We start from the raw sequence: 16,109 nt of genomic DNA, 5'->3' as shown, positions 1-16,109 counted from the left end.
AAAAACCAAAGTCCGAAGAAATATAGCTTTTAAACACAGTCGACCAAATAATGTAAATAACAAGATGTTATTTAAATCATTAAATCATTAAATAGCCCTATAAATACAGTTGTTCCCTTCAGTAAAAAGCTCTTTACAGTTAATAAGTGAAAAGAGGATGTACGAGAGGAAGACAGGATTGGTATGACAGTTGCTTTCATTTCCATTTCTGTATCCTCTTAGCGAGGTTATTTAGTGTCAGGTTGTGTCAGAAAAACTAAAGCAACAGAAGAAGCCAACTGCTGATTAGACAACAAGAGACTTAAGCTGGCTAATTGTGTTTTAATCGGACTGCTCTTGATTGTTAGTGAACCATTCTGCCTTTTAGTCACCATTAACAAAAAAAGTTCATCTGACCTCAGTAAGTATACTCTTTTTCTGTCTATGTGTAATGGTTCAATTGTTTTGCATTTAAAGTAAACTTTACGATCCTATTTGACATTATTGGCTGCAAACAAGACTTTCCGGAACAGGTGGTGGAGAGGAGGACACTGAAGAAATGATTGTCCATATTGGATACTGCAGGGACAGCGGAGCACGTTCTCCAACAGACTGCTTCAGCTCCGCTGTCACAAGGACAGATACAGGAGAACATTCCTGTTACAGGAGAACACCAACTGCTATTAGACTTTATAATAAATCGTCTCTGGCCAGATCCTCCTCAAATTGAATCAACGTCAATAACCCTCACACCGCTTTCACTTTATATACACTTACAGTAGTACTTTGCATGTTTTTCTTCATTTTCTTTATTATTTAATTTTCTTAAATTTAATATGTCCTGCTCTGCTATTTTATTGTATTGTATATATTGTAACCTTGTTTGCTGCTGCTTCAAACAAATTGAATAAAGTATCTATCTATCGATCTACATACATGCTGTTTATATTGAGATGCCACTGTGGCCAAAATAGCAGAATAATTAGCACACACACGCACGCACACACAATGACGAGTAAATAAGAAAGAAATGCATAAAACAAAAGATATGCAAAACAAGATGTAATACACAGCACTGTGCCATCAGTGTTTGATTTAATATAGAATATATGAAATTCAGTTTATGAACTTACACTAATATTTTATTGAATATTTATTAAATAACTATTTAAGGATTTTTTGGAATGGATGCTAATTTGAAATATTTCTTTAAAATTCCACGCACCCCCATTTGAGAACCACTGCACTAAACTAATGCATTTGGTCAATTCAGTATTTAAAATCTGACGATGGATTAAAATACATTGCTATCTTTACATGTTGGGTGGACATGGGGATGCAGAAGTAATCCTTAACTTATGACTGATCAAAGGTAATAGTCAAACATAATGTAGACTCACTGTTATGACCAAGTACAGGGCAATGTAGGTCAAATAAACAACAAAAACCAACTACATACTCAGGATGGTTTACCATTCTGTATTGTTGACACGTTTTTTGAGAGGTTTACTCCGACTATTTTGTCCATTATTATTCGTTTCTGTTATTTTGTCAACCCTATTTTTATCTGAAGGTAGACTCAATAACAGACACACCTGTGTGTCACGACATTGACAGCACCACAAACTACATCCTCCAAAATGACCATGAAGTTGAATCACACTTCTCTAAAAATGTTTCAACAAAAAACGAGTTATATCCCTTCCTAAGATTTATGGCAGGGCTGTTTTACTAGACTGCATTTGTTTTAGCGAGGTGTACCTATTAAACTGGCAACTGGGTGTATGTATGATATGTTTTTTTTCTTACTTCCATCTAGACTAACAATGAGGCCTATGATCGCTGCCCTCTTGGCGGCAGCCATGTTGATGGGACTCCAGCCAAGTGCTTCATCCCCTGACAGCATTGTGGACCGCTCCTCCAGAAACCTCTCCTCTGTCCCAAGAGACCTGCAAAAGATGGCTGAGCTTTTAGACCTTTCATGCAACCACATACAGCAACTTCACCGAGGAGACTTCCAGAACACCACACTCCTGAGGTTCCTCAACGTTTCATGGAATAGTTTGGAGGACATCAATCCAGAGACGTTCCTCGACACGCCACTCCTGGAGGATCTAGACCTGTCCCACAACAGACTGAGGAACTTGTCGGGTCAGCGGTACCTGCTCCACACAGAGAACCTTCTGGTGCTAAATTTAGTCTGCAACAACTTTCTCACAATGACACTTGGCAGTGAGTTCAGATCTCTGGTAAAACTGGAGAGATTGTCTCTTGGAGCAAAAAACATCAGTACCAGTGATTTCCTGACTATTAATGAAGTGAAACTGCGTATACTTACCCTTTCCCTGGAGAATCAACAGGGTTATAGAGCAGGTAGTCTGCAGGATGTCCATGCTCAAAAGCTTCAGATAGCCTTCACAAGTTATCAAATATTAAACCATTATCTGGTTTCTGATGCACTGTCCCACTTTGCTGTAGTGGAGTTGATGGATTTGACTGGTGGCTACAAAGACCTGAGTAAGCAGTTGAGCGAGAGAGTAGAAATCCTCACATCTCATCTTTATCTCACCAACATATCAATCGACTGGAAAGACTTTACTGACTTTGCAAGTGTGGTCCTGCATACATCAGTCACTCATGTGAGGGTCTCTGATGTGGCTTTGCACAAACCACCTCAGAAAGACACTGACGTGACCCAGATATCTCAAATGAAGTCCTTCACAGCCAGTAGGGTGGTGGTAAAGTATTTCTTCTTTTCACAGGAAGCCGTTTACAACTTTTTTATCAACATGCCGGTGGAGAGTTTAGCAATCGTTGAGACTTCAATGATACACATGACATGTCCAAAGTTGCACAGTCCTATCCTCCAGCTGGACTTCTCCAACTGCGCCCTATCTGACTCCATCTTCTCCAGAGTGGAAGGTCAAGAAAGTCTTGAGTGTGAGAATCTGGATAATGTGAGGAAATTGATTCTGTTTGGCAACAATTTCAAGAGGCTTCAGATCGTGAGCAAACGGGTGCAATTCATGAAGTCACTGCAACATCTGGACCTCAGCATCAACTCCCTGGTTTATGATGGTCTCGGAGAATGTGCCTGGCCACCAAACATCACCAATATTACTCTGTCTTATAATGGTCTGACAGCTTCCGTTTTTAAATGTCTACCAAAAGGAACGGAGACACTGGACCTCCAGAACAACCAGGTTTCTGTGATACCGTCGTCCATCTTAAAAATGGAAAACCTTACATGTCTGAATCTAAATGCTAACAGGCTGCAGGACCTTCCAGTATGCAACGGCTTCCCCATTCTGAATAAGCTTCTGCTCAAGTCCAATTCCCTCAATGCACCATCTGTGAAGAAGCTGGAAAGCTGCCCCAAACTGGAAACTATGGATGTCAGCAAGAACCCCTTCACCTGCACCTGTGCTCTGAGGAGTTTCATAAGACTTGGCATCGAGTCTGGAAAGAAGACAGGAATTGAATTGTTGAGCTGGCCATTAGACTATTACTGCACTTACCCAGAGGCTGTTAGAGACATCCCCTTGAAAGACATCTCCATCCCAGAGGTCTCCTGTAATATTGGCCTCCTAGCTACCACCATCTTGTGCCCAGCATTGATAGTAATTATCGCAGTTGTGACTCTGTGCCATCATTTGGATGTCCCCTGGTATATGGGCATGATCTGGCAGTGGACCAGAGCCAAACATCGTGCCAGAATGCGTCAAATTCGACCTGAAGATCTGTTGGGTGTCGAGTTTCATGCGTTTGTGTCCTATAGCCAGCATGACGCGGACTGGGTGCAGAACTCCCTCCTCCCAAACCTGGAAGGTGGCGCAGGAGGGCTCAGAATCTGTTGCCATGTTAACAACTTTGTGCCGGGAAAGACAATAATTGAGAACATAATCGCCTGTGTGGAGAAGAGCCGACGCTCCGTGTTTGTGCTTTCTGCTCACTTCGTCAAGAGCGAGTGGTGCCATTATGAGCTGTACTTTGCCAGCCACCAACGCCTTGCTTGGGGCACAGACAGCATTGTGCTGGTACTGCTCGAGCCTCTGCCTCAATACCTGATCCCATCCAAGTACTACCAGCTGAAGTCCATGATGGGCCGGCACACATACTTGGAGTGGCCTCAGGACAGGGCCAAACACAGGCTGTTTTGGGCTAATCTCAGGGCTGCGCTACAGGCAGACCTGCCAAATGCACCAGTGACAGAACTAGAGTGAGTTTGGAAGGCTGAAAGTAAGTGTGAAGAGGATGTGTGAATTGGTCTGAAGTGAAATAGGGAACAGAAGTAAAAACGTGGATGCTCTGGAGTGAAAAAGAAGTGAACATTTTCCAGTATTCAATCTTGTACAATGAGCTGAAGATAAACTGACTTATTGTAAGCGTGTAAGATATAAATCATTTAGCAATTCATTAAAACATTGAAAGGACATTTAATGGAAACATTTATATAAACGCTTCAAGTTTGTAACAAAAACAATAAACTTGACTTCAGAATATCAAAAATGCTTTTGTCATAACTGACTTCCACAAATGTCACACGAGAATTAAACCACTTAAAATGTGGTTGTGCACATGTTGACAAGTAAACTACACACATACTATGTTAATTGCATGATCACTGTATATCCAGAAACCCAGTATTCTCACCAACTCTCTGAAAAGAGGGATTCACTTTTAAGGCAAGGAGACTTAATATTTTCTTAAGAGTTCATAGATGGATGATGAAGACGAGAGAGAGAGAGAGAAATTTGCCCTGTGTTGGAGTCATGAAGCCAGTCCAGCTGCATTAAAACAGTGCCTGAAATATCAACTATAAAAAAAGGTTCAAAAGTCACAGGCGAGGTGTCAAGGAAGAGACTGGATGATGATGATTTTCTCGTTGATGCAGAAACGGTGAAGCACACTGTACAGGTTCTCTCCACAACGCGACACCTGCCTCTCCATGGCCAGACGGAAATCTTCCTTCACTCCCTTGGTGATCCCACGAGTCACGGTGTGGTGTCTGAAAATAAAATAAAATGCTAAAAAATTAAATGAACACAAACATACATAGTCAGAGATGTATTATGACATAATTTGCAGTAAAGACAAAATCACAGAAAAGGCATACTTTTTCCTTAAATAAATCAACCATTCAAGATCGCACAACAAAAGTTTCATCATCATAAATAAAAAAATTTTAAAACACATAAAACATGTTTACAAATGAAATGAGCTCAAGTGTTATGAAAAAGGCAAAAATCTAAATTGACTGCACAACAAGACCAACATCATCCTCAAAGAAGAAGAACAACAACAACAGTGATGATCACAAAAAGACGAGCAATGGCTCAAATAAACAAACGCAAACAGGAAATCAAACTAATTCTGGATGTAAAATGACAGGCCCAAATCAAAACTGGAGGGATGACAAGCCTTGAAGTTGGGAATGAAGGGAGGGTGACTGGTGTGGGGGAGGGATGGAACTGTGGGAGGAGGGGGCCTGGGGTACCTGTCCATCGTCTGCACCCCTTGTAGCAGAAGGGTATTTAACTCCACCCCCAGGGCGGGACTAGGGTTCCTGAAGGACAGCAACATTCAACAACTCTCAGTCAGTGAGGGTGCATTTAAGCGTCTTAACTTCTACAGCAATCAATAGAGTAGTTTTATTTAACAGCATTTTCTTTACAACCTCATTTTTTACCCACAGGCCGTCTACTTAGATCGTCAATCAATATCACTCTTTAAAACAGCAACAGAACGGGTGTGCCAGAGTCACGATGCGACTAAAACGTTTCTGAATGGGTCGTGCTTACTTGATCAGTATTCCCTGATTGGGCAGGAGCTCCAGTTGAATCCTGCCGCCTTCTGTAGTACGCAGGTAAGCAAACTCCTCCAACATGTCAATGTCTGACAAAAGTCATGAGCTTATGGAAACTAACATCCAAGATAAGAAAACACAGACACGGTAACCACAAAGGAATTTGTCTCTACACATTATTTGTCAATCCCTTGCCGTCAGGCTTGTGGGAGTTACAAAAAAGGATACTGGTGACATAGTTGAAGAAATTCTCATACTGGAAACTGCCTTGCTGACAGATCTTTTCCAATGCCTTTAAAAACAGCATCTCACCCTGCGGCCAGTCGTGCTGCAGGAGCACCACCACGTGACCGAGGGACAGGTCGTCACGGCTGTCCGTGAAGGCACGGAGCTGATTGCACAAAATGAGAAAAGGACAAAGTGGGTTATGCTAGGTTTAATAACTTAATAGTCTTGAAAACTAGTTTAAGTACCTTGAAGCAGGCAAACATCAGCTGGAGACAGAACGGTAACACAGCTTTGCTGGTGCAGGGAAGCAATCTCAGGTCATTACCTAGATATGACAAAAATAAGTCACTGCATAACATTCTGACACAACAGTTATATATTTCTCAATTTATATGATTTTTGTATCGAGGGACACCAGTAGTTTCCTTGTTTTAATGAGTTAATGGTCATAACAATCTCTCAACATACAGACGCACACAATGCCAACATCTTTGTCAAAGATATTAAACCATTTTGTTCTACAAAAGATGTATATTAGATGTCAATTCTACATAGAGTTCAAAGCGCTTCACAGGTGGGCATCAGGAAGCAGGAAGTGTTTACCTTTCCTCATTTTGGTCTTGACTCGACTTTGATCCTCTGGATTCTTATTTGGTTCCTGGCTCGGGGCCATCAGACCCCCGACGACATCAAGCAGCTTCTCACAGGCCATCTGATTAGCACACCCGGTACAACACATGCATCATATGTCTGAACAGGGCAAGGCTATTACACAAAATGCTTATTTTGTCACTTGTACTCTAAATTCTGCTGTAAGCACATGTTGTCCATGTGCTATGGATATCTTTTTGCTGGGCAAAAACCTGTTCTGAAAATTATTGGTGACCATACACAAGTTTTTATATCTAGAGAATTTTATAGATAATTTAGGTATGCATGTCAAATAATGCTACATAATAACACTTTGCCTGTAATAAACATAGAAGCGTTGGGGCAAATTAAACACACATCAGTTAGAGAATGGTTAAATTGATCAGTATACATGTCTGAACATCTGAAATGTGAACTCTGCTGCCGTTGGGTGGGTCTAAAAAATTTAATTAACTATGATGCCACCTCCAGGCTAGATGGAGTTATGGATTTATTCTTGGAGCATGGCCCACACACGATTATATTTTGTATAATAACACCAACTTCAGCAGAGGTTAGAATAATAAAAGCAAAACAACCACCTTTGTACATTTCAGCGCAATATAGACATCAGTATGAACAAGATTAGAACAACAGATATCTACACTAGTGGCATTACATAACAGACTGTAAATCAATTTGAATAGGAAGAGTACAACAATTACTGCTTAATCCAATAGTACAACACAATATATTTGGGCCAGTTATGTATTCACAATATGAAAGAAATGGACCAAACGATGAAATAAGGCAAAAACATGTGTGTGTGTGTGTGTGTGTGTGTGTGTGTGTGTGTGTGTACCCTATACTCTCCCAGTGCGTAGTGGCAGGACGCCTGCTGTATGAGGGCCCTGTGGTGCTCCAGACTGGCCTGCCCTGAGGGGCTCTGCTGTCCAGGCTGAGGCTGCTGCACCGCAGCCATCTGGTGCAGGCTGGAGAGGGCCTTACGGTACTGTCCCTGGAGAGACACACACACACAAACAACTAATGAGGCACATGGAAAGAGATTTATTTTAACATTTATAAACATTTCCCAATTAGTAAAACTATATATTTAATCAATACCATTAAGTCAGTTCAATCCATGTGTTGCCATTAGTCGTTCCATAACCTCTATTTGACCCATTCTTTAAATAGTGTATACATTAATAGATATGTATTTATGTATATCTTGTCTATGCTATGTCCTCACAGATCAATAGTTAAATTAAATCCAGTACAAACTGATTAAATATAATAATATATAAAAATATGAATAACAATTAAAAAAAAGCAGCATGTACCTTGTCACAAACAAATAAAAAAATCATCATAATTGTTGCTTGCCTGGTATATGATTGTGTCGGTGAGGAATATTCTGAACCACAGCCAGCTGTCCGTCTTCCAAGAGGCATAGATCTTCTTAAACTCTGTTAAAATGTTCCAAAAACAAATTATTACGCCTTTTCTCTTTAAAGAGGAATTAAAGACAGTTTTATAGGGAAAACATTTATAAGGCATAATAATACAACTGCAGCTGTTGTGGTTCTCAATGTATGATATTGTGTTGGAGTGACTGAAAACAAAAACACACATGAACAGAAGAGGGGCTCACCAGTTTCCAGGCCATCATGGGAGTGAAGAAGGTCCCAGCTTTCCCTTGCTGTGCGAAAACTCTCCAGAGTCTCTGACCAGCTGGGCATCTCAGTCTTGTTCACCAAAATGTGTCGACCGCGACCTTTTCCCAACCCTTCCTCATCATCTGAGCTCTACAACGACACGCACACACAGGGTAACCAAAAAATAAGCCCATAGAACGGAAACACACTAGTCATCTTCTTAACACATAAAGCACAACCTTGCACAGTGTTTCGTGACTAGAAACACTTTATTATTTCTGATCTGTCCTCACCATTGTCTTCTCTCTCCCATCTGCCAGTTTGCGTTTCTTATGTGCGTGTTTCAATGCTCCCCTTTCCACTTCCACATCATTATACACCAAGCTCAAATCCTCTACAAGGATCCACGGCCCCGAGCTCAACGCATTCAAACCTGCCAAACACAAACCCATCTTTTGATCGTTTTACCTTTCATTGAAAAGACAGCAGAGATGCAAATCCAGAAGAACTCAAGTTAAATTAACAAGCAAAGATGGAGGCCAACCTTGGAACAGTGCAGGCTGCACAGCTGAGACATAGAGGAAGGCGCTGCGAAAGAGAACGAGCGCAGCACAGATGACCACTTGACTGCAGCAGCGGGACCATGTGTCTCCTTCCAGACCAGGCAGGTAGCGACACAGCTCCTTGACTCTCTGCAGCATGTCCACATAACCCCTAGAGCATAAGGTACGCAAAAAAAGAAATACCCCCTTTAAGAACATTTATACTCACATTTAAAAGGCCAATGCTACTCATATATAAATGTGTATAACATCTGTAAGTATTGCATGTGATGAAAACAATCTCTTTCCGATGCCTCTCACTTTTACAGACCTCTTAAATGATGAAACCATCATCTGAACATACAATTGTTACACCAAATTGCTCTATTAATTTTCTTTACATTATATTAAACATTATTTACAACTACACTACATTGTGATCAATTCAACAAAATATATTAATCCATTTATATCAATGACAGTAGACTTTAAATCAAAAACACTGCTCAGTAAAATGCACTACAGCTCAGCCTCCAAATTACCAACGTTGAATCTGAGTGACATGAGTCAGATAGACTACCTCTGTCCCTTGTCTCCCTGCCACTCGCAGCGTGCTCCAACCACACTGAGGATATCCAATAGCCTCTCCCAAGGTTCTGTTACCACTGACGATTTTTCAGACAGACCGTCAATCACATAACGCTGAGAGCCACGGGACACAGTGGGGGACTTCAGAGACCCACCTTCTTGAGAGCCTGAAACAAATAACAAGAGGAGCAGCAAAATGTCAAGACACGCAATGAACAGAAAGAATATGGAGATATCCCTACGATAGGACAAGAAACCTTGAGCAACAAAGAGCAAATGAAAGAGCAACATCAACACAGTGCTGCTTTACCCTGTATCTGTACATCAGGTGAGGGTCCACGGGTAACATAGCCGATGTAGAATTCAGCTGCTTTCAGCATGTACTTCTGCATCAGGCTGGCCGGCAAGCGCATGTCCATGTTGTTTATGACCAAAGGAAGGACATCACACACTGTAATAACGAGGAATAATAAAAAGTCTGGTTTTTTTGCAAGTTTTAATGTGAGTGTTTTACTCACCAAAAAGTTTTCTGAAGCAGTTGACAGGAGTCTCCACATTATCTGATGCCTCCGCCTCTAACAATTTTTCTCCTAGATTGACCTAAACACAGCAGAAAGTTAGCAGTGACCATTTAGTCTAGGTTCAAATGTCAACACATCAGGGCTGTGTTATTATTACATACTCCGTGTTGAACCACAGACTCAGGAAAGCGCTTAAGAAGAAGGAGCAGCATCTCTGCCTTCTCCAACGTGTTGAAACATTGTTCTGTGGCTTTCAGTAGCATCTCACACTGCACACGGCCGGGTAGCGTCTCAAAAAGCCCTGAGGGAGATAAACACACACACACACACACATATATATATATATATATAAAAAATAGACACTTAAGATTTCAAAACAAACACTGTACCCCACACTTCATAGCCACACTCCTGATAGTGAGTTAAACTCTTCTCACCTCGTAGAAACTGTGCATGTTTGTCCTGAGAATCACTGCGAAGTGCAGCTGTGATGACACTGATCTCTCGCCAAACAATGGTCTGATCTGGAAAGTTAATAAACCTAAAGAATGGACAAATGATTAGCATCTGTTAGGTCAGTCAGTAAAGGGCCCCCGACATTAACCCTTGTACTACATAGCGTACACTGTAACTCACATGTCGTACAGCAGTCTCCCTGCAGAAGCCGTCCTCTCTGCATTGCGTTCAATGATGTACATTTCATACTGTGAAGATGTCAACCAATTAACTTAGAACAGAGGATCCGCACACTTCAAACACGTGTTTGACTATTAGCAGCTGATACAAAAGCTTAATGTTACCTGTATGTTGAAATCTGCAGGGTAAAGGGTTCTGGCTGTTATGAGCCAGGCTTTGGCTGCACACGGATCATCGGAGACCAGGTCACGGGCTCTCTTCACCAAAAACTCGCAATCTTTTTGCGCTGACATTTCACATGCGACTAGCTTTCAGTGGCGAAGGCGACAAGTTGAACTCACGCGCAGCTCAGAAAACAGTTTAGTGCAAAAGATGTCTCACAACAACATAAATGTGAAGTGCACGCTGTAACAGTTAACGTTAGCCAACGTTAGCGTTGAGCTAAAGAGAGCTGATCTGTGCAAAATGTAAGAATACAGCTAGCAACATAGCTGCCTACAACCTGACATCTTTGGTTCAACAGTCCCGTTATTCAAATAGCTCGTATACATGTAATAACCGTAGATATTAAGAAGAAAAAAAGGACAACAAAAAACGTTTTGAAATTACCAGTCAAAGCTAAACCTTTATTTACCGACACTGTCTTCGACGTTACGATAATGACGTCACGTCATTGTCGTAAAAATGTCGCTACACCCTGCTTTACGACGAAACAAAACAACGCGAAGAAAACCTTCGTTTAAGCGTTTTATAGTTTTAATCAAAATATGTTGTACATAATATACCAGCTAAAACGATCCACTATTGTACAACACAATTAACTGACGTTAATAGTGCAAAGGACAACTGAGCTCTAAGACCATCCATATGCTCTCAGGTCTTCAGTAGTACGCATGCGCTAGAATGCGTTTTGCTTCAGTCACCTGCTACTGCTCGGGCTGAGATACGACCTACAACTGTGGCCCAATTACCTTGCAAAAAATTCCAGCCCTCGACCTGTTCAGGGACAGGACAGCGTCTGGCGTAAACGGCAGGTAAAGACTGAATAATGAGCCGCTCGTTTGCCTGTTGACACCCAGTCGCTGTCAACGAAGTCTCCAACCAATCATTAACCAACGCTTGTCCGTTTAGTCGGATCGTGCTCGACACTTAGCATGCTAGGCTTAGCGTTACATGTGTTTTGCTGTAACAAGCATCCATTATAGCTGACCCTGTTCTCGTGTTTTCTCTTTTCCTTAAACATCTGAATGAGTATTTCTAACACAGCCGACGAGGCCCATTCACGAGCAATGTTGAGCTGGCTAAGTTAATTAAACAACCGGGTGTGGCTAACGTGCTCGCCCGTCGATTGTTTGTTGTTTTTGACCCAGCTACTCCTACAGTAACTTAAGTAGTATTGCTTTGTGTCCGTTAAATGGTGTTAGGCCTTTGTCCGTGTCAGCCCACTGACAGAGAGCATGCTAGGACAACAGGCATTACGTGACAAGCCAGTTAACAGGAAGCGGTACACAGAGGGCGTGTCTCGCGTAAGATTTAGTTGTGGAAAATTATCATATAATTACGTAATCGTGCTAAAATCTGTTGATATAGTGCAACTATCGTGATCGTGATTTGGTTGCTTTTTACATTTTTGACTCTGCAAAATTAAAGTCCAGAACCATCAGCATAAAAGTTTACTTAATTAACGAAAGTACAACAAGTAATTCATTCAGATTTTTTAAATCTAATCCAATAAACTGTTGTGTATGTGTTGCATGCATCAGGTAAATGCAGTCTAGTTCAGTAGTTTCCTGTGAAATGTCATGGAAGTAATTGTGTAAAGTCTTACAACATAGAACTAAAGGGACACTTCAAAACTAAAACGCTTGAACAAATGTACTGTAAACCTGGGGAACTTCTAAATTACATAACATGCTCTCAGAGGGCAGTAGCCATGTGGCAGTGTGGTTTCTCACACTGGCCTGAAACTGTGTGTTAGTATTTCTGGAGTGATATTTTAGTTGACTTGGTGTGACCTCTAATGACCTTACAACCAATTTCCCCTCCTTGGTCTACATTTAGAAAACTCCTAGACAACGTTCTGTGATACAGGTATTTAGAGGATATTGCTTTCATTTGAGTATATTTTTTAATACTATTGTTTGTGGTGGGTTGTGCCACTAACTTCTCATTAATAAAAATGGGAAACTAGATTATATATTATGTTAAAGTTGACTTTACATAATATATGTAATTACATAAAATGAACAGATAGTGTCCTCTTCTGCCATTCATTATTGTTCTCTCCTGCCCCATTACTAAACCAACATTTTTTTAAATTCATCAAGTTGTGTATTAAACCTTTATCTGTGGCAAGTTGGGGCAGTCTGGTTGTACAAATTAACAACAGTTCAATCTGTTTAAGGCCAAATATAGCATATATAGCTATATAGCAAAGTGAATGTTAGGGATTTGTCAAATATGTGTTAAATCAATTTGGGAGGGGAATATATCTCTATTCATGTTGGTTTAATTTGTAACCTTTGTCATGTTCTCTTAATTGAGCCCCAATTGAATCCCATTTGTTATTTTCCTAAATTTTGACTTGTGTGTACAATGACCCTATTTTCATTGTGTCTGGAGGTCCTTCCATACACAAGCCACACAAATAATTGTAAAAAGATAATCAGGATTATGTCCTCTTTCTTTCAGAGGGTGTGTCATTTACAAAAGAGGGCGGTGCGGATGTGATGCAGGAGTAACAGGCTGTGGAGCACTAAGCCTCCCATGGCTGTTGGCACCATGGACTCTGAGTCACCCCGAACACCTCAGCCTCAGGCTGCCCTGACTAAAGGAGGCCGCTCCCTGCTGCCTGCTGGAGCTCTGAGTGACATGCTGGGTACTCGAAGGAAGCACTATGTGTGCGGCTCCATTGCAGCTTTCACCAACATCATGGTGACTTTTCCCCTCCAGAAAGTGCTGTTCCGCCAGCAACTGCACGGCGTGTTGGCCACTGAGGCGGTGCGGCAGCTCCAGAGGGATGGGCTGAGGAAACTTTACCGGGGCCTGCTGCCCCCGCTGCTCCAGAAGAGCACTACAGTCGCCATCATGTTTGGCCTGTACGAGGACTTCTCAAGGGTCTTACTAGACTGTGCCGATGGCAGCGGTGTGCCGGAGCTGGTCACTCGTAGCTTTGCTGCAGCATTGGCAGGAACAGCAGAAGCTATCCTGATGCCATTTGAGCGTGTGCAGACTCTCCTACAAGACCATCGACATCACGGGCGCTTCAACAACACAGTCCACACCTTCCGGACACTTCTGACTGAGTATGGTGTCAGAGAGTGCTACCGCGGCCTGGTACCCATCATTCTCCGTAATGGCCCTAGCAATGTGCTCTTCTTCGCTCTACGCGGGCCCATTAAGGAGCAGCTCCCAAATGCCACTAATCGGGCAGGTCACATGATTAACGATTTTGTGTGTGGGGGGTTGCTGGGGGCCGCCCTTGGCATCATGTTCTATCCATTAAATGTGGTTAAGTCCCGGGCTCAGTCTCAGGTCGGTGGAGCCTTCCAGCCTTGCAGGGAGGTGCTGCTAACAGTGTGGAGAGAAAGAGGTGGCAGTGTGGCCATGCTCTTCAGAGGGGCCCACCTTAACTACCACCGTTCACTCCTCTCCTGGGGAATCATTAATGCCACCTATGAACTACTGCTGAAGCTCATGTAAGATGGGAATGAGAGATAACATAATAGAGATCTAGAGAGAAAGAGAAAGCTGTTAAAGGGAAAAACCTGTATGAAGGGATGGGGCCGGGTTGTTGAGGAGAAAATACATTGTAAAGTAAAGCTGATGTACTTGCTGTCATTTTTCTGGGCACTGAAGTCTCCGTGACTTAAAGACAGCACTGAAATTGCACTTCTGACGGGGGCCAACAGTCAGTGTGAGATAACCCACCTGCCTCATGCCATGAGTATTTACTGATCAAAATATTATAAATAAGCTGCACGCTTTAGCCTATTCAAAACTTGTGCCAGGGTCCAATTTAAATTGCCTTGTTTGCTCTCTGTTCAAAAATGTTTTGGAGCAAACTGAACTCGTGTTTTTTTTCCACACTTTCATGCAAGGCTTACTTTACTGAATGAACTGTGTCTTCATATGTGCTGGGTGCTGTGGTGTTTTGTAGACAACATCTGTCTGTTTGTTTGACCAAGAGCATTTCCTCTGTGAGGCTGTATTCTGCAACTTAACTGAAACACTTTTTTGTACTGTTGACTATTTAAATTAGAGGAGAGTGTAATAAATTTAGTTTTTCTTTATGCTCCATCACCACCAATTTGTTTATGAGACCAGAAGGCTACTACTTTAGAAATAGTTTAAATGAATATCAGTGCCGATCTTGGAAATGCTGTCTAGCAGACTCATCCATGCTGGCTATTTCAAACAGTTTCAGTTTCTTCTTTCACACCATTCATCTTTGTCACTTGGAGATGTTCTTGTCTAGCACTATTTGTCATGGTTTGTTTCATGAAATGCTACTGGCATGTGTTATTTGAGTTTTGTTTAGTTTTCTGTATTTGAGAAGTGCCCATTGATGTCAGTAAACCACATTTATTGGAAAAGAGAAAATAAATGTTAATTGTTGACTGTTGCACAAATAATCCCTCAAAAAACATTTGCTCTTTGTTTAAGATTATTTTTGGGATATTATTGTATGCACCATTGCTGCATTTGTTTATTTGTGGGCTATTGTTTCTGTCCAATTAAGTGCTTCTCAATGCTTGTTTTCTTTTTAGGAACTTTAATATCACTTGTTTGATACATGTATTTCTCCTTCTACTCACACTTTAGCTTTCCTTCTCTTGTGCTTGCTCTCCTGTCTGTCTGTAACATCTGTTGACATAATGGGCTCAGATTTCAAGCTTGAGTAGATACTGTCACCACGCAGCAGCTCTTGCTGGGTACGACAGCCCGAAGAGGAAAGGCATGCTGCCTGGACACACACACACACACAAAGAGACTGAATAGTAATAGTGCTGAGAGAAGACGGGGGCAGAGGGCAATGTTCAGTGGCACAAAAAGCTCAAGCTGCCATGTATATATCTCACTTGGCCTATTTCTCTAATTCTTCTCATTTTGGTTGTCCACCACGTGATGTTTCCTGAGCATCTTTTCAGGATCTTCCAGGGTTTCTTTTTTGTAAGTAAGAAGGAAATTAGGTGTTGAAAGTGGGACACCCTCGCTTACATTAAATAATGCTGTTCATATCTTCCAGTTTTTCTGAGCACCAGTCTCCAAATCCCTATGAAAATGTCAAATGGATAATTGCAACCAAATTAAATGCTTCCAAATCAATCTATCTATCGACAGTTAATACGTCTGTTATGTGGGTGTTTAAGGGGATACATGTGTCGACTACCATGTTTTCTCAAAGAATGAGCCTCATTCCCCAAAAAGATATGACAGATTATGTGTTGCTTATGCAATGGAGGCACCCATACATTTTGGTCCAAGGACTAGACAAGTCCATTTACCATATAAGCACCGT

General features: G+C 41.6%; 3 protein-coding genes across 4 annotated transcripts; 2 read left to right on the top strand and 1 right to left on the bottom strand.

Moving 5' to 3' along the window:
• The first annotated feature begins 154 nt into the window (after nt 1-154).
• tlr1 (toll-like receptor 1) lies at nt 155-4,483 on the top strand. Its single transcript, XM_034542779.1, has 2 exons — nt 155-400; nt 1,799-4,483. Exon 2 carries the CDS (start codon nt 1,806-1,808, stop codon nt 4,200-4,202), a length of 2,397 nt encoding a protein of 798 aa, XP_034398670.1. The 5' UTR covers nt 155-400; nt 1,799-1,805; the 3' UTR covers nt 4,203-4,483.
• Nucleotides 4,400-11,467, bottom strand: ints10 (integrator complex subunit 10). 2 transcript variants are annotated; one of them, XM_034542780.1, is made up of 18 exons: nt 10,753-11,467; nt 10,589-10,656; nt 10,390-10,493; nt 10,114-10,253; nt 9,950-10,031; nt 9,742-9,882; nt 9,424-9,598; nt 8,846-9,015; nt 8,595-8,734; nt 8,298-8,451; nt 8,030-8,112; nt 7,506-7,661; nt 6,617-6,725; nt 6,259-6,338; nt 6,014-6,176; nt 5,781-5,874; nt 5,477-5,545; nt 4,400-4,987 (listed from the first exon to the last, which is right to left on the bottom strand). In XM_034542780.1, the coding sequence occupies exons 1-18, from the start codon at nt 10,879-10,881 to the stop codon at nt 4,831-4,833; spliced, it is 2,214 nt and encodes a 737-aa protein (XP_034398671.1). In that variant the 5' UTR covers nt 10,882-11,467; the 3' UTR covers nt 4,400-4,830. The 2 variants fall into 2 exon arrangements, with proteins under 2 accessions (XP_034398671.1, XP_034398672.1); XM_034542781.1 differs by lacking the exon at nt 5,477-5,545.
• A 9-nt stretch (nt 11,468-11,476) lies between these two features.
• slc25a51b (solute carrier family 25 member 51b) lies at nt 11,477-15,920 on the top strand. Its single transcript, XM_034542783.1, has 2 exons — nt 11,477-11,622; nt 13,280-15,920. Exon 2 carries the CDS (start codon nt 13,355-13,357, stop codon nt 14,288-14,290), a length of 936 nt encoding a protein of 311 aa, XP_034398674.1. The 5' UTR covers nt 11,477-11,622; nt 13,280-13,354; the 3' UTR covers nt 14,291-15,920.
• The last annotated feature ends 189 nt before the right edge of the window (nt 15,921-16,109 follow it).

Source organism: Cyclopterus lumpus, chromosome 10, assembly GCF_009769545.1.
Source record: "Cyclopterus lumpus isolate fCycLum1 chromosome 10, fCycLum1.pri, whole genome shotgun sequence".
In the NCBI taxonomy this organism is placed as follows: Eukaryota; Metazoa; Chordata; class Actinopteri; order Perciformes; family Cyclopteridae; genus Cyclopterus; species Cyclopterus lumpus.
This window is presented reverse-complemented; position numbering and strand designations above follow the sequence as displayed.